Raw genomic sequence first — 24,362 nt, 5'->3', positions numbered from 1 at the left:
GTTTGTTGTAGGATTACTTCTATGTCCCAAGTCTTCAAATTTAGATTCTGCTTCAAGAAAGAACCTGACTGTAGCTACAGCCTCCTGTTAAACTCATTCAACACCACCAGGATCTTCAGCAGAGTTGAATGCTCTTCCTCCTCAGCCTGCTAATTTGACCCAGCTGGAACATAGAATCTACATCAGATAGGAAAGAATTTGTTGCCTCCAGGTAAGCTGCTGAGAACTCTGAACTATGAGCTCATGTAAAGTTCTCTAATGTCCTTTATTGCTGAAATATCCTGGAAGATGGGGAGGAGAATCTTCATTTATATGAGAGAAAATGCTAACAGTATTATAATGATATGGAAAAATAATATCAGCTTGATGTCCTATCTTTGTCTTATGTCTTTTAATGATGAAAGTTGTTCCTTTTAGGAGAAAAAGACTGGTAAAGCCTAAAGAAATGTTGGAAAAGTCTAAGCTTCTCTGTAAAATGAAAGAAAAAAATCACTAAGCAAGAGGAATATTCTCTGTACATATTTTTTAATATTTTTAAAAATTGTTTTATGCTGGATGTAGTGGTAAATTAGCCTGTGACTCGAGGTATTCACGAGGCAGACATTGGGAAGATCACACTTAGAGACCAGCCCAGCTCAAGAATAAGACATCCATGGGCTGGGAAGGTGGCTCAGTAGTAGAGTGCTTGCCTTGCATGCATGAGGCCCTGGGTTCGATTCCTCAGCACCACATAAGCAAAAAAAAAAAAAAAAAGCCGGAAGTGGCGCTGTGGCTCAAGTGGTAGAGCGCTAGCCTTGAGCTGCAGAGCCAAGAGACAGCGCCCAGGCCCAGAGTTCAGGCCCCACGACTGGACCCCCCCGCCCAAAAGAAAGAGAATAAGACATCCATTTTGAGACAGGTAGTCTGGTACTTATGATTCACACCTGTAATCCTAGCTACTTGGGAAGCTGAAGGATTGTAGCTAGAGTCCAACTCGGGCAAAAAATTTCTGGGAACCCAATCTTAAAAATAACCAGCAAAAAGTAAGGCTGGAATATGCCTCCAGTGGTAGCCTAGCAAGCACAGGGCCCTACATTCAAACCTTAGTACAACTACCACAACCGTCACCCAAGAAAATAACAAGACATGGTAGTTAACCACTGCAATCCCAGCTATGCAAGAGTATAGGTAAGAGACTGCAGTCTGAGGCTAGCTCTGGACAAAAACACAGACCCTATCCAAAAAATAACCAAAGCAAAAAAGGACTGAGTTGTACCTCAAGTGGTGGAGCCCTTGCCTAGCAATCACACAGTCCTGGGTTCAAACTCTAGCACTGCCAAAAGAACATCTATTTTTATTTTACTTGACACATAATCATACATGTTTAGGAGGTACAGTTTTATCATTTAATACATGTTTACAGTGTATAATAATCTGTTTGGGAGCCTATAAATTCATCTTTTCTAGTTCTTAAAATATGTGCCATTGTAAATACAGTCAACCAGCCACGCTATAGAACACTAAAGCTTACTCATTCTATGTAGCTTTATCTATCTGCCTTCCTCGGCTGCTCCCTTTCTTTTCTCTTCTCAGCCTCTAGTATCATGATTTTTCTCTCTTCTTCTATGAATTCAACTTTCCAAAGTTACACCAATGACTGAGTACATGCAGTGTTTTTCTTTCTGTGCCTGACTTTTAAAATTGTGATGAAAAAATATATATAATAATCATATTGAAGTTATATAGACAAAACAATTTCATGCTAAAAAAGTAATTTAAGGGTAAAGTTTCACTCTATTGATAAAATGTTGATGTTTCTACCTTTTTAAACAAAAATCATGTTGAAAATGTCCAGAGTTCCAACTTCTAGGAAAATTGCTCAACCCAATCTGGGCAGATAAAGGTGAGAGACAATTAATTACATCACTAAGTATCTATCTGCTTTCTCACCACTGACCTCAGTCTCAGGTCACAGCTTTCCAGACTCAAAGGGGCTATATCTGGATTAAAAATATTAAACTACATGCCATAGTTCTAAAGAGCTCTCAGTTAGAGGATTGAAACCATCTTAGAAGGGAAACTATGTGAGGATAAAAGCCCTCTTGTTTTCCCAATATAGTCTCACAGGAAATACGGAAATAAGAGGAAAGTGCTATGCATCTCTCCTTGTGTGTCTCACAAACCAGAGCACACATGGCATGCCACCCTTCTATGTAAAGAAACTCCAAACAAAACTGCTCACTCTAGACACCATGACACCAACAGTCCTGGCATCTCAGAACACACAACCTTTGCCTATAGAATCCTATCATGTACTTGCTCTCAGAGCTGGACATCATGTGCTAAGCACCCACCACTTTTGATAGGGGGATGGTGTTTTATCTGTATTTTCTCATCTCCAAGGACACCCAAACTTTTGCTTCCTCCACCATCCCAACACCACTTTATCATTTTCCACAATAAAACAGGGACAAATAACTTGCATAAGGCTGAAAAGTCAGCTGAAAAGCCGTCTGTTTGTTGCAGACATGTGTCATTGAGACAAGTCTGTGCAGTCGGATCACACATCTTTCAGTTATAAGAGCTTGAGAGAATGAAGCTCATTTCCAGGCAATGCTTCTTATATTCACATTATTGTTGTTGTTGTTGTTTTCCATCACCATATGTGCCAGAGAAAACTTTAGACCAACAGTGGAGACATTAAGTAGACAGATCCTCTGCTATATGCACTTTTTTTTTTATATTGGGAACTGAACCTCAGGTCCTAGCACTTGGCAGGTAGTCTACCACTTTAGCCACATGCCCAGACCTTTTAGTCTTGGTTATTGTCAAGGTAGTGTCTCCCTTCCCAGGCCCGCTGTGATCCTCCTACTTGTGCTTCCTGTGCACTAGAAAGGACAGGCCACTGCACCCAGCCATGAGATAGAGTCTGAACTGTTATGCCCAGGCGGGCCTCAAACTATGATCCCTTGAACTCCATCTCCCAAGTAGCTAGGATTTTAGGCTTGAGTCCTCTCACCCAATGAAAGCAGACTGATTGTCTGGTCAAGCTGTGACATTTTAGACAAGGTTTATAACCTCTCTGCTCTTTCCCATGCCTAAAATGAGAAAATTTTATTTTAGATTCCCAGAAATGTCTCTCTCCACGACCACTAGTAAGTACATTCCACAAGTATACTTATGTTGTTCAGCTTGCAGCAGTGTGCTCAGTGCCTATACAGGACCTGGACAGACAAATCCTCACAAATGACTTTAGGAACAAATGAGAGTAAACTCAAGAACAGGGCCGACTCTTTTGTCTATTTCTGATTATTTCTGTACACTCATTTCTGGGAATATGGTGTAAATGGTAGAATACCCACTAAGTGATACAAAATAGCCACCTCCTACAAAGTGGGCAAGTAGGCTGGACACTGGTGGTTCATACCTATCATCTTCATTACTCAGGAAGGCTAAGGTCTAAGACTTGTGGTTCGGAGCCAGCCTGGCCAGACCAATTCATAAGACTCTTATTTCCAATTAACCAGCAAAAAGTTGGAACTTGGGGTGTGGCCTAAGTGGTAGAATACCTGCTATGAGTGAGCACACAAGACCCGGAGTACAAGTTCTCCCTCTCCCTCTCCATCTCCTCCCCCTCTACCCCCCTACACTTTCTCTTTCTCTCTCCCTCCCTCCCTCCCCCCCCCACTCAGAGAATGGATGGGTAAAAAAACCTATCCTTGGTCTTTCCTGCCGTTCCACACAGGAGCACAGCTTGAACTGCTAAGGAAAAAAATGCATCTTAGCCTCAAAGGAAATGTTTTTGCCTATGCTCTTCTGTGACTAGAACAGATTTTCTAATCCTCACTCATGCTTTCTCTGTTAATGAAAATGTGAAAGGTGACAAAAACGTTGAAGCAGCATTATCACACATATGGTTGCTTTTAACTTTTACAAAAGAATAAAAAGGAAAGTGGATTCATATGGAGGTGATTGGTGTTGTATTATTCCTGACTGGCTCCCTGAACAGTAGACTCCAAACAGCATTAGCTTCTGAAACATCAAAAACTGCAGTGGCATACTGGAGGCATGGATGGTCTCACATAATTCAAGATGACTATGAATACTTTGAAAAACACTTCCCTGGACTCCTTCCCCCTATACAGTGCATACAGACGCTGAGAAGCCAGGTAACTGTGGAAAGGAGGAAGGGACAGTAGACATGAGGAACCACAACATTCTGCAAGGGACCTCACACATCACTCGCAGGAGGTGTTGTGAACCAAACAGAAAAGATTCTTTGGTGATCAGTTAAGTTGGAGATCTATGAGATTAAATAGGGTTATAGAGTTTTCTAGGCCATTTCTTGATTTTCTAGAAACTATGGAACTCTAAATGCATTTAGATCTCCAATGTAGGTTTCATATACCACATTTTCCAAAGTATCCTCATTTTTCACATCTTCTAAAGCTAGTGTTATGTACAGTACTCTTTAGAAAATCATAGGTTCATGCCTATAAGCCTAGCTACTCAGGAGGCTAATATCTGAGGATCACAGTTTGGAGCTAGTCCAGGCAGGAAAGTTATCAGACTCATCTCCAATTAATCACCAAAATACTCAAAAGAGGAGCTATGGCTTAAGTAGTACAGTGCCAGCCTTGAACAAAAAAGCTAAAGGTCGGCACTGGGAAGATGGCTCAGTGGTAGAGCGCTTGCCTTGCATGCATGAGGCCCTGGGTTCGATTCCTCAGTACCACATAAGCAAAAAGAAAAAAGCCGGAAGTGGCGCTGTGGCTCAAGTGGTAGAACGCTAGCCTTGAGCTGAAGAGCTGAGGGACAGCGCCCAGGCCCAGAGTTCAGGCCCCACGACCGGACCCCCCCCAAAAAAAGCTAAAGGTCCCACGACCGGACCCCCGGACCCCCCCCCCAAAAAAAGCTAAAGGTCAGTGCTCAGATTCTGAGTGCAAGCCCTAGTGTCACACACACACACACACACACACACACACACACACACACACACACACACACACACACACACACACACACACACACACACACACACACACACACACACACACACACACACACACACACACACACACACACACACACACACACACACACACACACACACACACACACACACACACACACACACACACCCCAGCAGGACACTGGTGGATTTTAGCTACACAGGAGTCTGAAATCTGAGAATTGTGGTTGAAAGCCAGCCTATGTAGAAAAGTCCATGAGACTATTATCTCTAACCATTAAAAACAAAACAAAACAGAAATAAAGGTGTAGCTCAAGTGGCAGAGGGCTAGCCTTGAGAAAAAAAAGATTCTGAAAAGCCCAGAGAAAAGTGCTCAGGCCCTGAGTTCAAGCCCCAAGACACACTCTCTCTCTCTCTCTCTCTCTCTCACACACACACATACACACACATCCTAGATACCAAATAAGCACAAGAAGACAAGGAAAAAGATGTAAACAGTTTATGGATTCATAAATACCAATGGCTACCTTATTAACCTAAACATATGAAAAATAAGATGGCTTTGAAGCCGTTAATTTTTTTAAAAGCCTCCTATTAACAAAGGAAGTAACAACGCTGGATAGGAAATGTACTCATTACCATAATCATGTAACTGTAACCCCTCTGTACAGTATTTTTACAATAAAAAATATAGACAAAATAACCCTCCTATTATTCTAGGAGTGCAATTACAATCATGAACTTATGAAAGCATAATTGGTTCACAGAATACTACTAATAAAATCACTTCCAGACTCACAAAGACAGCAAAATTAATCTCCAGGTTTACATTACTTACATTCCTTTAACCTGTGATGACTATACACACAAACTTAGGCTCTCTACTACTACCTATTGTCCCAGAAGGAACAGAAAAACATAATCAATTAAAAATTCTTCTAATAGATCTCAGATAGCATTAAAAAAATAAATAAAGGAGGATGCTCAACATCTGGACACTGGTGGCTCATGCCTGTAATACTAGCTATTCAGGAAGCTGAGATTTGAGGATCATGGTTTGTCCCGACCCGCAGGACTTCAACGAGGGCAATGAACCTAAGAGAGAAGGAATGAAGGGACAATAGACACGAAGAATGACAGCAAGACAAGGATTCTGATCAAGCTGCCAATTTTTATTTTTCACACAGGGGTATTTATATGCGTAGAATAAGGAAGCTTTTTCATTGGCCGTAGCCCCTGCAGGATGTTTGCTTAGGGCAGTGTGAAAAGGCGGTCGATAGCAGCTACCTGGTCTTTGTTTGGGGCAGGATGAAAAGACCAGATTCAGTAAACAGCCTGGAGATGTTCCAGCGAGATAGTCAAGCTTATCATGCAGAGAGACTCCCTTTAGGGCTCCCGACAATGGTTCAAAGCCTGACCAGGCAGAAAAGTCTATCTGAAAGTGGTGCTGTATTTCAAAGTGGTAGAGCACTGGCCTTGAAAAAACTCAGAGACAGCCCCCAGGGCCTGAGTTTAAGTCCTAGGACCAACCAAAAATAAACAAAAAAAGATGTTCTTATGCTCAATGTTTTGTTCTTCATATAAGTCTCATGGACTCCTGAATGGACAAGAGCAGCTATTTTCACTCTGATTGGATACTGCCCTCTGCTGGAAAGTACGTAGTTATCAGTATTCTTTCAAGGGTAGACAAAAATAAAACATGGTGTAGAATCCCTATAAAATACACACATTAATTATTTGGAGGTAGGGGATGTGGGACTCTGTCCTATACTGCTCTGACGCTGAACCTTTCTTGCATTACTTTCAATACCCCCCCCCACCAAGCTGGTCCCCAGCCTTCTTACAAAGTCCCTCAAATCTCTCCACACTCCCATCGTACTGACATCTCTAAAATAAAGATCCAATTTAATTATTAGAAATAGCTTCCTGTGTGGAGTTGTATAAGCCCTGACAATCTGCCTGCTTTCAAGCCTACATTCCTAGTATGCATGTGTGGATGCACCGCATGTACACATGCACACACACTTTTATTCCAGGACTGCAAAATGACCTACGTTTCTCCCACAGCAACGTCTGGCTGGGGACTCTGCCTTGCATGTGTTTCCGCTGGCTGAAAGCCCCTTCCCTCACAGCTTGAGGGTCATCTCTACAGGAAGCTTTCCTTGCCCTTCTGCTGTCTAGTCTGTAGCATTTCACAGTGCAGTTTCCAAACATCTCCCAGAGGATTTTTGCATACTCTGCTGTGAAAATTTGTTTTCCTGCCCCAACCCTGCACTATAAGCTCCTGAAGCACAGAATTTAAAAATACAAGTACTGATTTAAACCTCATTTTGCTCTAAATTAGTCTGAAAGAATTATAACAAGGAAAGATACCAGAATCTTCTATAAGTTAGGAAAGCATAAGGGTAGAATAAGAAATAAGAGTGATCTACAAATGTACTCCACAGTGCCTTGGGAACTTGGTACTGTGGAGCCAGAAACTTAGCTCTAAATTTTTTTGTTTTGTTGTTTTGTTTTGTTTTTATCAGCCAAGTAGAAGTGAGAAATCTGATCAGTTACAGTTACAACAGTAAAAGTGGGCCAAGTACTTAGGCCCTGACCCAAGACCAGGAAGAAGTTTCTGGTAGAGATATGCAAGGACGTAGGGCAGCCAGGCCTCCCTCAATACAGCAGAGAGCAGCAAGGTGACTCCCAATGTCCCCAGGGTACAGTGCATATGATTGCCCCAGATGCTCAGCAAGCTGCCAGCGACTCCAAGACCACTTCTTAACAACATGTGGGCAAAGAATCTAAGCTTGCACCACGTGACAAATACCTAGAAAGCAAGTATTCCCTGCTGCCTATTCAAAGCAGAATAGACTGTTAACATTATGAACAAGGGCTGTGTTTTATCCTTCCTTCCTGACCTCTGCATTCAGTGTTCTGCAAGGTGGGTCTCAGCTCCCTTAAACCTATGTCCCTTTACATTAATGAAGATTTTTTAATGTGCTTTCATTATCCCCAAATTAAGGTAATGAATAATTCTACCTCCCCAGGTATGTGTGTGTGTGTGTGTGTGTGTGTGTGTGTGTGTGTGTGTGTGTATCTTCACACATAATTTCATACTTGATCTTACCTAAAGGAAAGAAATTACCAAAGAAATAATCACACATAATTTCAAACTGTTAAATCCAAGTTAAAATATAGAGCAAGCTGGGCACCAATGGATCACAGCTGTAATCCTAGCCACTCAGGAGACTCAGATCTGAGGATCATGGTTCAACACCAAGACCAGGCTGGAATGTCCATGAGACTCTGATCTTCAATCAACCACCAACAAAAAGCAAAAAGTGGAGCTGTGGCTCAAGTGGTAGAGTGCTAGCTTTCAGCTCAATGACAACACTTAGGCCCAGGTCCTAAGTTCAAGCCTCAGGAACACCCCTCCTTGTCTCCCTCCTACAACCCCCAAAAAATAGAGAGCAAAAGGAAAGTAACTGGTAGCAAGATATTTTCAATTTAACACAGAAAGCTATTTCCCTAATTAATAACATGAAAGATAAAATAATATTGTTAGATTTTTGTCACTCCTTGATTGCAGGGGGGGGGGAGGGGAGGGGAGAATATCTGAATCCATTCCAGACAAAAACAAAAACAAAAGAAACAAAACCAGGAATTTACAAAACATGGAGGTAAGAGTGCTTCCTAGAATGCAAAGTAGGTTTGTTTCTAGACTTACTAACAGGCCAGACTTACTTGTTAGGGAAAAAAGACAAGTGTGAATTGCTGCAAAGACTGTATGCCCAGCTGCAAAGAAAAATGAGGAACGATGATACCTCCACTAGTCAGCTCAATCATATGGGAAACAGTGGTGCATCTCTTATCTCTGGGTGAACTCATAGCATGAGTAGAACATTCAGTCTTGAGTCAGCTGTAGTTGACCTTCCAGTAGTCCCACAAGCAACCAGTACTCTCAAATTCTAAATGCCAGGAGGACTGCCCACCTCTCCTGACAATAAATATACCTTCCTGATCTCTCCCTCTCTCTCCCCCTCTCTCCCTATCTCCCTCTCTCCCTTCTTCTCTCCTTTCCCCCTCTCTCCTTCCCTCCCCCTCTCCTTCCCTCCCCCTCTCTCTCTCCTTCCTCCTCCCTCTCTCTTAACTCCTCTCCTTCTGTCTGTGTGATTTAGAACTAAAAATTGAATTAGAGGGGCTGGGAAGGTGGCTCAGTGGTAGAGCGCTTGCCTTGCATGCATGAGGCCCTGGGTTCGATTCCTCAGGACCACATAAGCAGAAAAAAAAATTGAATTAGAGATAAGAGTCTCATGATCTTTTCTGTCCAAGCTGAGAGTGAACCACAGTCCTCATATCTCAACCTCCTGAGTAGCTAGGATTACAGGCATGGGCCACTGGTGACCAGCTATCTTTATAACTTCTGAAGTACCTCTTTAAAACCCTACTCACCCCACACAGAAAAAGAGCTTTATGATGATTGAATGAGCAGCAAAAGAATAACACATTAGGATGGAATTAAGGAACAAACTAAACTTTGGAATGAGAACAATCTTTGTGTTAGGAGAATGCTCAGAAGATTAGGAAAGTCAGGTCCTGGGCCAGACCCAGTACATGGCACTAAGGAAATGCTACTTGAGTGAAAGGGAGAAACAGACAGTAAATAGTATTTGATGCTGTCAGAAGACTTAAAATCTTTATTTGACACATAACCCTAGATCTTGCTCTGAGACTCCAGTTCCTGCTTTGCTTCACCATGTACTGTGACAGACTGACTGGTTAGTGTTGCATGTTCTGGGTTCCTGGGATGTAAAATGTACATTCTTACCTTCTTCAGTTTCTGCAGCTCCAGAGGGCATAGTTGGTGGTTCTTCTGGCTGGGATTCTTGCTCAAGAGCCTAAGAAAGGGACATGAATAAATAAATAAACAAACAAATAGCTCTGAAAACCCTCTGAGGTTTCCACTGTAAGTGAAACACTACATGACTCCCTCTCTCTCTCTCCCTCTCTCCCTCTCTTTCTCTCGCTCTCTGTCTGTCTGTCTGTCTGTCTGTCTGTCTGTCTCTCTCATATCACAGCTAAGAAGACTGGGAAGAAAAGGGGTAGATTAAAAAAGAAAATGCTAAGAAAACACATAGCTAGTACAATCCCCCCACAATGACAAGGAAAGTGTTCAGGAGAAACCTAGAAGAAGAAGACCAGACTGGACCAGACTGCCATGAGTCCCTGGCTTTTCTACAGGTCACAACCAAGAAGATTCTCAGAGATGTGATAGATGAATCAGAAAGAGAACAGAGATCCTTGAGAACACTTGTTTATGGACTGCTCACCCACCCAGAGCATCCTATATCCATACCCTAAAACAAAAGGATATATAGGAGGACCAGATGAGGGGTTAGGACCATCACAATTATAGGTTGATGTGCCAAATGTTAAAAGAGCCCAAGATGGCTTCAGTACCTGTTCTAGGATAAATCTTTGGCCACATGGGGTTGGGGAAAGGTATAGGGAGAGGTAAACACACAATTGATACGGAGCCTTGAATCCTACCAGAAATAATATTAATAATAATTTTAATAGATCACATGCCTCATTCATTTCAGGACATCTAGAGATCAGAACTAAAGGGACATAAAAATACACATGAGTTCCCCAAGCACAAAGTGATAGGTAAGTTCCTGATCATGCATGCCCTGGGATGCTACCTCCCCAGGCTCTCTACAGGACCTGTTTCCCCACCTCCTCTCTCTCTTAGGTCCCCATATGATTGTATAATTTGCGGGGGGGGGGGGGGGGGAGACACAGCAGGTCCGGAGTTAAAGATACCAAGAGGATGTCAGCATGGCGACCTGGGGCTGGAAGAGTGGACACCATACAGATATTCACCTGCCCCACATTTGTTTGGGGTCAGTATTGACCTTGAATTCCCTGCCCTTCAATGAAGAAAGTGGCTAAACCTAGGAGGGGGGAAAAGGCATCAATCAAGATGCTGGTTTCTGATTACAAAATAGAAACCTGAAATAAAATGCTGATATTTCTAAGGGGGAGGAGTAAAATCTAGATTTTTTTCATCATTAAGTAATTCGGGTTACAACTTTTGAAAATTTAAATTTCCTAGTTGCCTAATTTTAGCTCAGTTCAAAAGCTAAATTATCAACATTCTGATTAACAGGAAAGCTTCTGCTATGATTAAATAATTTAACAATATCTTGTAGCCCAATAAAATGATTACCAGGAAATGGGTACTCGGGGGAAGGGGATAGATGAATAAAGAAAAGAAGAGGGGAGAATACAGTCCTAAAATAGCTAAAAGTTTGCTTATTGTGGCTTGTGGTATAGTTTAGTAGTATTTTGTGAGAGACCTGGTTCAATGGAAGGGAGGGAAGGGAAGGGGAAAGGAGGGGAGGGGAAGGGAGGGAAGGGGAAGGGAAGAAAAGAAAGAGAAAAAAGAAAAAAGGAAGGAAGAGAGAAAGGGAGAGAGGGAGAGAGAGAAGGAGGAAAGGAAAGTGGGAAGAAGAAAGAGAGGGAGGGAAACAGGAAGAGAGGGAGGGAGAAGGAGAAGGGATGAAAGGAAGAGGGAAGGAAGGAAAAGAAGAAAAAATCCATTTTTAAAAATTACTTAGTATCTGTCTTTATAGTATGATTGTGTGTTGCCAATCTGACATATTCATTTAGCGTTTATGATGAATTGTCATGTCACCACTGCTAAAATATAGAGACAGTTTACAGTTCTGACCCGGTGTTGCTGAAGGGGGCTGGTGAGCAGTTCTGGTGTATGTGAGCAAGCTCAGGGTTCTGCAGCAAGGCTGCACTGTTGCTGTAGATAACTAAGCAGTGCCAGGCCTAAGACTGAGCTTGTCTCTGTGAGCTAAATTTTTAGCTAAATTATATGACACAAACACAACAACATATAGAAGCAAAAATGATGATAAATGACAGTGTCCATTTTCTAAGCTGACCTTTGCACCTATTCCAAAGTCTGTACAGCCACAAAACTTGTGTCTTCCTGCTGATGTGCCTGAGAACCCAACATCTGGACAGTGAGTCCACGTCCACTTAACTGCCCAAGCCCTACATAATAAGAGGATTTGTTGTTGGTGTGTGTGTGTGTGTGTGTGTGTGTGTGTGTGTGTGTGTGTGTGGTGTGTGTGTGTGTGTGTGTGCGCGTGCGCGCTCATGTACACACACACCAGTCCTGGGGCTTGGACTCAGAGCCTTGATGCTGTTCCTGAGCTTTTTTGCTCAAGGCCCATGCTCTACCACTTGAGCTACAGCTCCATCTCTGGATTTTTTGGGGGTGCTTAATTGGAGATAAGAGTCTCACAGACTTTCCTGTCCTAACTGGCTTTGAATCATAATACTCATATTTCAGCCTCCTGAGTAGCTAGAATTATGAGCATAAGCCTGGTTGAATTTTCTTAATACTAATTAAAATATATCCATAGTCTTAATATTTTTTTCAGAGTCTAAGTAATAATCATAAGTAATAATAATAATTAGTATGAGACTTAACCCTAAGATGGACACGTGTTGATAATCCTCAGGTCTGGCATAGGAGCCTTGGTGAGAGCTGTAAACCTCTTTAGCAAAGGACTAAGTTTTTAACCTGTTTCTATCTGGACATGGGAACAAAATTTTAATATACCTAATCCATAAGAGGGCTGGGAATGTGGCTCAGTGGTGGAGCACACACACACACACACACACACACACACACACCAACAACAAATCCTCTTATTATGTAGGGCTTGGGCAGTTAAGTGGACGTGGACTCACTGTCCAGATGTTGGGTTCTCAGGCACATCAGCAGGAAGACACAAGTTTTGTGGCTGTACAGACTTTGGAATAGGTGCAAAGGTCAGCTTAGAAAATGGACACTGTCATTTATCATCATTTTTGCTTCTATATGTGCTCCAGGACTTGCCAAAAGAAAAAAAAGATAGAAAGAGAGAAAGAGAGCAAGGAAGAGAGAGAAAGAGAAAACCAAAAAAAGAAAAAAAAAAGTAAAGAAAGCCCAAGAGCAGATTTTATACATATAAAATAGCCCTAAATGTACTGCTTTAGATAAGAATTATAATACAGTCAATAAATACAGAGGAAACTAATAATATTAGAATATTAAAACCTAACTGTGGGCAGCTGAGTGTCGTGGTGCAGGTCTGGAGTCCTAGCACTTGAGAAGCAGAGGCAGGAGGATTGTCTCAAAAACAACAGTGACAACAAAACCTGACCAGGGCTGGCTCAGAAACATAAAGGAAATAAGAATTTACAAACCACACTTGCCCTGCTGCCAAAATATATCATAGTCTTCATGGATCTAAACAATTTGTAATTCCATGTTCCCCAAGCTTTCATTAGGAAAAAAAAATGTACAACCCTTCCCCTACTCCCCCCACACACAAAAATTACTCTCCAAATTGATGCCTGCATTCTCTAAAGGAGCAGTGCATTATTGTATGCTGGAGTAATTGGGCACAAACCTTGACAAGAGAGCCTCTGTCCCAAAAGTATTTCCGGAAGAGCTTAATATCTGCCTCCAGCAAATGCTCGGCTGTGTGGTTCAGGGTGAGAGTGAGCATTTGTGATGAGTGGATGAACTGCAGGGAGGCGTCTTCACTGAGCCACAGCCGGGAGAAGCCTGGGGAACACTTGCCCTGAAAACTAAAACAACACAAGTGAAAATCCACACACACCAACTCAAAAATTCCAGTTCTTTCCTTCCCTCCTGTTGAAAACCCAAATGGCAAAATGGTCCCTCGAAAGTCACCTGGAAGCCACAAATGCTTTAGCTATGTAAACAGATCCTAACACCATCTTTCTTTCCCTCCTAGAGTACATATCTACATACTTTAAAAGCGATAAATAATGAAGCAGTACTGACTTTTAAATATGTAAATTTACCTCCATATTTCATTCTCCTTTTAACCAGAAGAGACACCTCTCCCTTTAATGGAGCACATGTAGAACAAATTAGCAGGCTGCCAAGGGTTTATTGGGTGATTGCAGTGGAAAACAGACATGATCTCTAGGGGCCTTGTGAGGCTAGGATGTTACAAACAAGTGAGAGATTCATAACACACTAGCATCACTGTTACAAATCGCTTTCTCATGCAAACTAAAATGTGCATAAATTTGATCATGTGGCCTTGAATATACTCATTAAAAAGGAATGCTATTCCCAAACTAGATTTTTGAATGTACGCCTCTTTCCTATTCTGTCTTGACTAGGAATGATTGCCTATCTATGAGCTATATGTAGTCTTCCTGGGTAGCATCATGATATTCTGGATGGCCTCTTAGATCGTGCAAAGCAACAGAAAAGATTCCTCAGGAGAAAAGTGTGGATGTTCAGTGTGCTGTCACATCCCAACAGATTGTTTCTGAATTCCTTGCTTCACAGAAGCAGCCAAGTGCCTCTTTCCTCTTTTATATGACCTCATTTGGTTAATGACTGCTTGCTCTACAGGCAGTCTGCAAGTTACACTGGTTTGACTACTCATGTTTAAGCTTTACAATGGTGCAGACACTGTAAGAATTCTTTGGAAATAATACTAAAAAGTTTGAATTTTTATATTTTCTAGGTTAGCAACAGAAAACACTTGATATTGGGGAAAGGCAGTAAGTCATGTCCCTAATCAGTTATGAATCACAAAGGTAAACAATTGATATTGTACCTTACTGTGGATGATATTACTAAGCTACAGTGCCTGGTGGGTCAGGTAAGGTAAATTCATTTTCAACTTAGGATATTTTCAACTTATAACAGGCTCTTGAGGACATTTCTATTATAAGCCAAGGAGCATCTGTACTTTAATTGGAATATATATTATCCCCACTACTTGGAGTGTTTAAGAGTGCTTTGTACTCTAACACTCAGATAATATCCCCAAACTTTTCATACTAATTATTGACAATAACTTCAGAAAGTTTCAGAAAACAAGTCCCTATTCCAACAAAAAAAAAATTGCAAAGGTAAACGGGCAAAGAGGCCAAACAGTAGACCACTGTTGTGCATTTACAATATGGAAGCTGCACTATATGATGAGAACTGAGCTTACAGACTACTTTTAATACTATCCACGAGTGGATGTCTTAAACATGTAAACTTTCAAAACACAATGTCGTCTGCTGTGGACACAGGAAAGAGATGCATAGCTATCAGCCCATGAAGAACTTCACCTCCAAGACCTCAATGGAATATTGAGCCATGTACAATGACTAAGGCAAAGGACACATTCTTGCCTTACTCCTATTAACAAAGGGAAAGAGTGCTGCTAAACCAAGAAAAAGGAAATTCCATTTCAACAGATGTGCCCCTTGGTTTATGGTCGTTTGATCACATGAGAAAAAAATAGAGAGAAAGCACTAATTCCTACTATTTTACTGCTAATTAATTGAATCAGATTAATTACAATGAGTTCCATGAACCAAATTTAAAAAAATACTCTATTATGGAAGATAATCATATAACGATGCTCTAACAATAGTTAACATTTATGTAGTAATCTGTAGTTTTCAATGTATTTTTCCATTTATATTTGGTATACTACATGGTAACACAAGAAAATCATTATATATGAGTCCTCCTTTTATAGGTTAGGAATAATGACTCAAAATTAACTCCAAGATATGGAAACAAGAGATTTTCTTTTTGTTGATTTTTGTTTTGTTTTGTATTTTAATGTACTGTGTGGAGTTATTTCTTTTTTTTCTTTCAGTTTTCTTTTTCCTTTGGTTTATCCCTGTTTTCACTGTTTTTTTTATTTTGGTATCCTGTGTCTTATATATACATCTATCTGATTTGAGGAAGGGAAGTAGAATCACAAAATGTCGAGACAAAAGACAAAGGGTGAACCAATGCAACAGCAATACTCACAGGACACTATGTTGGAAATGAACTTTACAACTGTAGGGGCAGGAGGGAAGGTGTAGAATCAGGGGGAAGAGAAAGTAAGAGAAAAACAAGGGAGAGGGTAACAATATTCAACAAGAAACATACTCATATCTGACTTATGTAACTGTAATCCCTCTGTACAGAACCTTTACAATAAAATTAAATTTAAAAAAAAATTAAAAAAAGAGGGGCTGGGAAGATGGCTCAGTGGGAGAGTGCTTGCCTTACAAGCCTGAGGCCCTGGGTTCGATTCCTCAGCACCACATAAGCAAAAAGAAAAAAGCCAGAAGTGGCGCTGTTGTTCAAGTGGTAGAGCGCTAGCCTTAAGCTGAAGAGCTGAGGGACAGTGCCCAGGCCCAGAGTTCAGGCCCCACAACAGGACCAAAAAAAAAAAAAACACTTAAAAAAAGAATAATGACTGATCTGAACTATTGTAAATAACCAATAAGATACTTGCTAGTTATTGGAAGTGTTGATATCATCAACACAAAGAAATTTATAGTTAACAATTAATTTCCTTTATATTATTTAGTGTACTAGCTTTGAGCACAAAAGCTCAGAGACAGTGCCAGGCCCAGAGTTCAAGCCCCAGGACTGGCAAAAAAAAAAAAAAAAAGTAGATATCTTGAATTGAAATCCCTTTGTACAAATATTGTTTTAAAAATAATAAAATAAATCTAACTTTAAAAATAAAAAAAAAGTAACAAAGTGACATTTAAGTTGAAACCTCAAAGTGTTAGGTTATTATGTCTCCATTTCTTTTTTCATGACTTCCCCTGTAGAATCTTTTGAGATATTTTCTCTCTGTTTCTCCCCTATAAAATGCATATCTGTACTGTACACATGAGAACTAATAGTAAAAACATAAACCAATGTTAGGTTATGCTTTATGTCTATTTTTCCATAATGCTTACCAAAGTTTGAAGAAACCAGTGAAGAAAGAAACTATGAAGAAGCAAAACTCACTTTGTGATGTCTTCCACCAGTATGGAATGTCCACCATGTGAAGCTAAGTCTACTGGTGTGACGCCTTCTTCATTGGGTAAAGCCAAGGCTTGTACTCCCCCAGGGAGACACAAGAGGAAGCGGGAAAGCTTGGTCAGGCCCCATCTCACAGCCAGGTGTAGAAGAGTCTCTCTGGGTAGAGACACTGAAGGAAAAGGGGAAAAAATGCTGTTAGTTCCCCCATGTAAGAAGCTTATTTCACACATTTTATCAGAGACAATGTATTTAGGCCTATTATAAATGTCAACCCTGGAAGGAACCAAAAGCATCTAATTCAAGCACTTTCCACTAAATATAGAGAGGTCTAGAGATTTTATCCAAGATCAAAGAGCCAGAAAATGCTAGAACCAGGTCTGCTCATCCCCAATGCCATATTCTTTCCATCTGCTATGCTAAACATTGCCATCACCTGTCAGAAAATGTGCAAGAAGGTCATAAAAGCTTATTTATACACTTAAACACAAGCCACATTACCATAGTTTTACACTTCTGATGTCTTCATTCGTGTAACTTACTAGACATAGCAGTTTTCTCTATCCAGAAAACTCAAGACTACATGCTTCCTCAAACCTCCCCAGCAGTACGTTGTCATCTGATAGATCCCTGAGATTATTTCAGTATTATAAAATCATTCCAATGCTTTGCCACAAGCTAGGCCTTGGCTCTAGTCAATGCCCTTAGACAGAGGACTCTTGATTACTGTGTCTTCATTTCCACTGTGGTGTTTGCTGTTCTGTATCGTGTGAGTTCCTGACTGTATTATTGTACTGGCTGGCAGATTCTAGAAGACTGTTTATTCCTAACACCTAGCAGAACATCCAGCTACAAAGTACTCATGGAGTTGAACTGTAACTAGCTGTTAAAATCTCAATTATTTGTGTTTATTCAAATTACCTAATTAGTAAAGAATTTGTTCATCTGTATTCCTACCATAATAGCCCAGTGCTGATCCATGAAAGACATTGTGTAAATATGTAAAAGAAAAAATTTGTGGGGCTGGGAAGGTGGCTCAGTGGTAGAGCGCTTGTCTTGCATGCCTGAGGCCCTGGGTTCGATTCCTCAGCACCACATAAGCAAAAAGAAAAAAGCCAGAAGTGGCGCTGTGGCTCAAGTGGTAGAGCGCTAGCCTTGAGCTGAAGAGCTGAGGGACAACGCCCAGGCCCAGAGTTTAGGCCCCACGACCGGACCCAAAAAAAAGAAAAAAAAGAAAAAGAAAAAATTTGTCTATAATGAAAAAGCTAGGCTGAAACTAAATGTAGAGACATATGAATGGTTCTAGCACTCCAGCTGATGCTGGAGAAACACAAGAATTTGAGACCAGCCTGGGCAATGTAGCAAGATTCAATCTAAATAAACAAATATTAACTCCATAGGCTTTGGCACACTTTAAAAATAAGCCTCATTTTAACAACTGAACTTGAAAATCCCAGTATGTATGATCTGCTGCAATGAGAATGCAATGGAAATCTGAGTCCTACATAATACAGGTAGTGTACTTGCATGTTTTTGCAACCTGAGTCAGACACGGCCATATCATATGCATGCAATGAAAGACTCAAGAAGACAGGCCCTTGTCTTCTACCCTGTGGTAACCTGTGTGTTAGCACAGTGCCTGCCACATGACATATGCCCTCTGTCAATGTTTGCTTATTAGCTGAATTAATAAGTTAGTGAATGACCAATAGTTCTTTTCTGGTGAGCACCTAGGAAAGCTCCCTGTTAGGAAAGAAAAACTGCCCCTGTTAGAGGTTAAGTATCAGCAGGGGATGTGGAGCAACAGACAGGGTGAAGAGGGTTGATGTACTTTACGGGCAAGTATGAAAATAGAACAAGGAGGCCTGGAAAAATTGCTTTCCGAAGCAAGGAAGATTGATGAAGGAGCGTGATAAAGGAGTAAGTTTGGTCAGGATATGTTCTATGATGTATAGATATGTCACAAATTCCCCAAGTACAACTAACATATGCTAATAAAATCTTTTTAAAAGTTAGCTATTAGTATTTGGCTGTCCTGCTATATGAAGCACCTATCATTCTTAGTCTGCCTCCAATATCTCTTGAGTAAAATCCTGAGAAGAGAAACTATGTAAACTATGTATTCAGACACGTACCAAGACACCAAAGACAAAAATATCTTTTCCCCACACAAACTTACAGTCCATGAGGCCACAATTTTACAATTCTGTTGCCTTCATCAGCATAACTTCCCTATACCTAGGGACTCTTACCCAGGCAGGTGACTGGCTGTTCATCTCAGGAATTTCCCTTAAGACTCAGGGACTCTTTAGTAGGAACCATAACAGACAATATATAAAGGGCCTCAATCCAATTCTAAACTATAGCATGATCCTCACCCAATCCTAACCAGGCTCTTCTCCCTTCTGCCTTTGCCAACTGAAGCCACCACTGCTGTCAGCCTCAGATAAAAGGCCTTTAGTAAACCAAATGTCAAATTCTCAATGAATTCCAATCTTGTCCCCACTAGGATGGAATTTCTAAGTCATAGATCCCAACTTGAATTGACGAGAAATATCATGTGGTTGAACACACTGCAATTTTCTTCCAAGAAAATCAAATGGGAGCCTTTACACCCTTAGTGTTCTTTTTCAATATAATAGCATTGGTAAAGGCAAACATGATGGTGCTACTAACTGTACTGCTGAATGCCTTCAACACCACTAAAACTGGGGCACCATAGACTGTGTTCAACTGACCAATAGAGGGAGTGCAGGAGGTACTGTTTCTTCTACCAGCAAAGCTTTTTAGACCTATCCTATTAGTCTCAGTTCCCTGAGAACATAATCAGTCAGACACAGTAAGAGCTTAACAGACTATGTTATTCAATAAACCACTCCCATTATAGCCCAACAAAAGCCCAGACAAGAAGGAAATTCAAGTTCAAGTTCAAGTTCTCCTCACTCCACAGAGCATCAGCCTCATAGCCTAGCAAACAAGGAGTGTTCAAAAGAGATCCAGGGCTGGGAAGATGGCTCAGTGGTAGAGCACTTGCCTTGCAAAAGAGATCCAGTCCCTAAGAGGAGCCAACTCTGTCTTGATTTAATGGTGATAACGATGTACGTTAAAAAAAAAAAAGTTTCGATATAGGAATGTGGCTTAGTGGTAAAGTGCTTGCCTAGCATACATGAAGCCCTGGGTTTGATTCCTAGTATCACATAAACAGATTAAGGCTGGAAAGGGACACTGTGGCTCAAGTGGTAGAGTGCTAGCCTTGAGCAAAAGAAGCTAAGGACAGTGCTCAGCCTCTGAGTTCAAGCCCCAGGACTGGCAAAAAAAAAAAAAAAAAAAGTGAACACCCAAGAGAATTCTTGACTACCAGAGAGCCACAGCAGGGAAGACCCAGCAGTTTGATGGTTCCTAAAGGAGTGGTTTGAGGAACAAGAGTGCAGATCAAGTGGTAGAGCACTTGCTGAGTCTAGCAAACAGTGCCACAAAAAAACAACCAAAAATTTATTTTGTTTTATGTTGTGTTTCTAGTCAGTCTATATTTAGAACCATTGTAATGAAATGCCATTTAATTTGCAGAAAATCCAAGTTGGAGGAATGAAAAATGAACTTGTCAGTTTAAATCCAGTTATAACAAATGTATCACTCTGGGGGTAGAGGGGAGGTTTATAGAAGAGAAGACTAGAAGATCAGTTTCTTCCTGGGCTTGAAGTGAGACTACTATCATAGATTTGAGAATGACATTGACAAAGCATGATAAGTACACACATTTTCTGTTTGTCAATAATGCAGTGTAACTGCACTGCATTTTCATTTGTCTCCCAAACAGCACAGGGCCTCTAGAGGGTTAACAGTGAGAATGTCTGAGAACAGCTTACCTGTGGTATAGGGGCAGACCAGAAAATTGACGGGTGTACAGTTTAAAATACCTAATGAATGGCCACCTGCTGTCCAAGGCACAGGATCGCAGTGTTTGTCTTGACAGAACATCTGGTGTATTGCACTGAAGCAATTATATTGTGACCTAGGCTGACAGCTAGTTCCTTTCAATCATGTTTTTAAATTATAACCAGAAGAAAAACTGCTTTCCAACAAACCACCTGCCTATTTACTGCAGGTTTATTATAATTTTTATATTTAAAAGATCAGACAAATGCATTCAACTGTTAAATCTCACAACACTGGAGCTTTATCTAATGTGTTATTTATAATATTTGTGTGTGTGTGTGCGCGCGCACGCGCATGCACCCACACATGGGTACACATGCACACCGCTCCTAGAACTTGAACTTGGGTCCTCAGTGTAGTCCCTTAGCACTCTATCACTGATCCACAGATCTATTTCCAGCTTTTTGGTGATTAATTGGAGATAAGAATCTCACAGACTTTCCTGCCCAGCCTGGCTTTGAACCACAGTCCTTAGATCTCAGCCTTCTGAGTAGCTAGATAATTTACTCTGGAAAATGAAATTTTGAATCACTCCTGGCAGGACAGGATGGCCAATAGACACATGAAGAAATGCTCAACCTCCCTAGCCACAAAAGAAATACAAATCAAAACAACATTGAGATACCACCTCACCCCAGTTAGAGTGGCTATAATCAAGAACTCTAATAACAACAGATGCTGGAGGGGATGTGGACAGAAGGGAGCCCTACTGCATTGTTGGTGGGAGTGTAAATTTGTTCAACCACTTTGGAAAGTAGTATGGAGGTTTCTCAAAAGACTCCACATAGAGCTCCCCTATGACCCAGCAATCCCACTTTTGGGCATTTACCCAAATGATCACAACAAGACCATACTAAAGCTTGCAGCACAACTATGTTTATTGCAGCATTATTTACCATAGCTAAGATATGGAGCCAAACCAGATACCCCTCAGTAGATGAATGGATCGAGAAAATGTGATATATATATATTCTGTGTCTCCATCAGAAAGAATAGCATTGCCCCATTTGTTAGGAAATGGAAAGACTTGGAAAGAATTATATTAAGTGAAGTAAGCCAGGGCCAAAGTAACATAGGTCCCATGGTTTCCCTTATTTGCAGTAACTAGTATATATCTGAGACAAGCAGAAACGGTCAGACAAGTTGATGTTAGGCGAAATGAACCCCAAGATAAGGCCTCAATTTGTTTTTCTTTCTTGCTATTTTTTCTAACATATTTATAAGGTGATTTCTATGTTGCTTTTTATGTCCCTCCCCCACAGTATAACCCCTGTTTTCACTGCATTTGGTGTTGGTATAATTTGTGGAGGGGAAGGGAAAAAAACAATTGTTTAAATAGGGATACAGGTGGAACTATTGCAACAATGATGTTAACATCAAAAAATGAACTTTACAACTTTGGTAGGGGGGGAGTGTGGGGGGGAGAGGGAGGAGATAGGAAGGGATGGGAAGGGGAAACAAAGGAGGAGGCAACAATGCTTGATAAGAAATTACTCATTACCTTGCTCATGTAATTGTAACCCCTCTGTATGGTATTTTCACAATAAAAATATATATACATAGAAAACATTTGAATCATTCAATTGGCTATACATGCTTTTTTTTTAATTGTGAAAATACCGTACAGAGGGGTAACAATTACATGGGCAAGATAATGAGTACATTTCTTATCAAGCATTGTAGCCTCCACCTTTGTTTCCCCTTCCCATCCCATCCTTCCCCCACTCCCCCACCCAACCCTCCTTCCCCCTCCTACCAAAGTTGTAAAGTTCATTTTTGACATAACGACTTGTACATCTCATTGTTGCAATGGGTCCACCTGTACCCCTATTTAAACCATTTGTTTTTTCCCTTCCCCTCCACAAATTATACCAACATCAAATACAGTGAAAGCAGGGGTTATACTGTGGGGAAGGAACATACAAAGCAACAACGAAATAATCTTATAAATGTGTTAGAAAATCGCGTTTTTAAATATAAATATATGTAGAAATATTCAAAAAACAAAAGGAGTGGGCTTTTCTTCACTCAGTTAAAAACAATGCCACAATGAGCTGCAGTTCTCCTGGGGCTGGGAGAAAAGTTTCTAGGTTGATTGGGTAATACCACAGCTCTGATAGCCCCCTGGGTTCTCTCTGCACACAGCAGCCCCCCCGTTGGCAAGGCCAGCTTGCTCTCTGGCTATATCAGACTCCAGAGAACACCAACACAGGGAAGTCATTTGCTTGAGCAGGAATTAAAAGCTTTCAACCCAACTTCATCTGATTATCAACCCATAAAATATCAGAATATTTCATCCTTAGTGAACCTAGTTGTCCACATTATGCCAATATCTAAGAGATTGTGTTTGTGTACCAAACATTATCAGACAGAAAACTGAAAACTAAAAAGTTCAGTAGTAAAACTGTATTTGATAATTACATTCCAAATCAATGTTGTGCTGCAAATGAGTGGTACTGAAATCACACAAAAGCTTTTATTCACAGAAGGAATGGGTTGAATTTTACAAGACAGAAATCCAGTTTTGTGGATGGACTGAAGTTAAATCAAACCTGGAATATTTCCTTCCTGCAAACCTATAATGAATTATGTTGCATTATGACTCTCAGCTCAGGACAAAAGGAAGCTTGATTTATAGGACAGTTTTCTGTTCAGACTCTGGCCTTTCCCAGGACTGCATACTTTCCTGATAACTCACAACAGTTAAACAGGGAAAAAATATTTATCATGAAATACAAGGTAATGCAGAAAATTTTCACAGTAAGATTTCAAGCAGACTCATCACACCAAATCTGATAAGATTTTATCATATCAAAACTAACAGCCAATAATACTGTAACCCAAAGAAATCATAAATAGAAAACAAAGAGTTTCTAAGAAGAACAATGAGTAAAGGTTTTAAATAGTTCTTAGATAAATACTAAAAGAAATAATTACTAGACACTATGGGAGTTCCTTAAGAAATTAAAAACAGTACCACCATATGATCTAGCAATCCCACATCTGGGTATACAGTATATCCAACGAAAATGAAGGCAATATCAAAGAGACATCTGAATGCTCATATTCATTGCAACATTAGTCACAATGCCTAATGTATCTATCAATTGATGAATGGATAAAGAAAATGTGATATATCGATTCACTGGAATACATCATTTATGGCATCATGAACAGAAGTGGAGATTATTATATGCCAGGCACAGAAAGACAAATACTGTATGAGCTCACTCATATGTAGAGTCTCAGAAATAGAGACATGGCTGTCAAAGGGCAGTAAAAAAAAAGGAAGACGGAAATTGACCAATGATTACTATTACCATTGGATAGAAGAAAAAAATCTGTTTGATTACACAATAATGTAGGTATAGATAATAATGTACATTTCAAAAAGGTAAAAATAATTTTGAAATTTTTCCATTAAAAATTATAAACATTCAAGGAAAAGATGTTTGACCTGACTTAAATATTATTTAATGCCTACATATGTCCAAACATTGCATGTTACACTTATTTATGTGCATTTTTATAGTTGTCTGCATCAATTAACAATAAATTTAAAATAGGTGCATGTCTGTGATCTCATCACTCATAAGGCTGAAGACAGGAGGATTA

At 40.4% G+C, this 24,362-nt stretch overlaps 1 protein-coding gene across 3 annotated transcripts in view; it reads right to left on the bottom strand.

Moving 5' to 3' along the window:
• Arhgef28 (Rho guanine nucleotide exchange factor 28) overlaps positions 1–24,362 on the bottom strand; it is a 274,202-nt gene that overhangs the window by 138,365 nt on the left and 111,475 nt on the right. For all 3 annotated transcript variants that reach the window (XM_070031346.1, XM_070031344.1, XM_070031345.1), the window contains exons 5-7: positions 16,800–16,983; positions 13,420–13,600; positions 9,768–9,837 (exon numbers count right to left, since the gene is read on the bottom strand). In XM_070031346.1, the coding sequence (XP_069887447.1) occupies positions 9,768–9,837; positions 13,420–13,600; positions 16,800–16,983 (435 nt within the window). The remainder of the gene's footprint in view (positions 1–9,767; positions 9,838–13,419; positions 13,601–16,799; positions 16,984–24,362) is intronic.

Source organism: Dipodomys merriami, unplaced genomic scaffold, assembly GCF_024711535.1.
Source record: "Dipodomys merriami isolate MVZ:Mamm:240054 unplaced genomic scaffold, mDipMer1.0.p SCAF_20, whole genome shotgun sequence".
Taxonomy (NCBI): Eukaryota; Metazoa; Chordata; class Mammalia; order Rodentia; family Heteromyidae; genus Dipodomys; species Dipodomys merriami.
The sequence above is the reverse complement of the archived record's forward strand: the minus strand, read 5'-3'. Positions and strand labels throughout refer to the sequence as shown.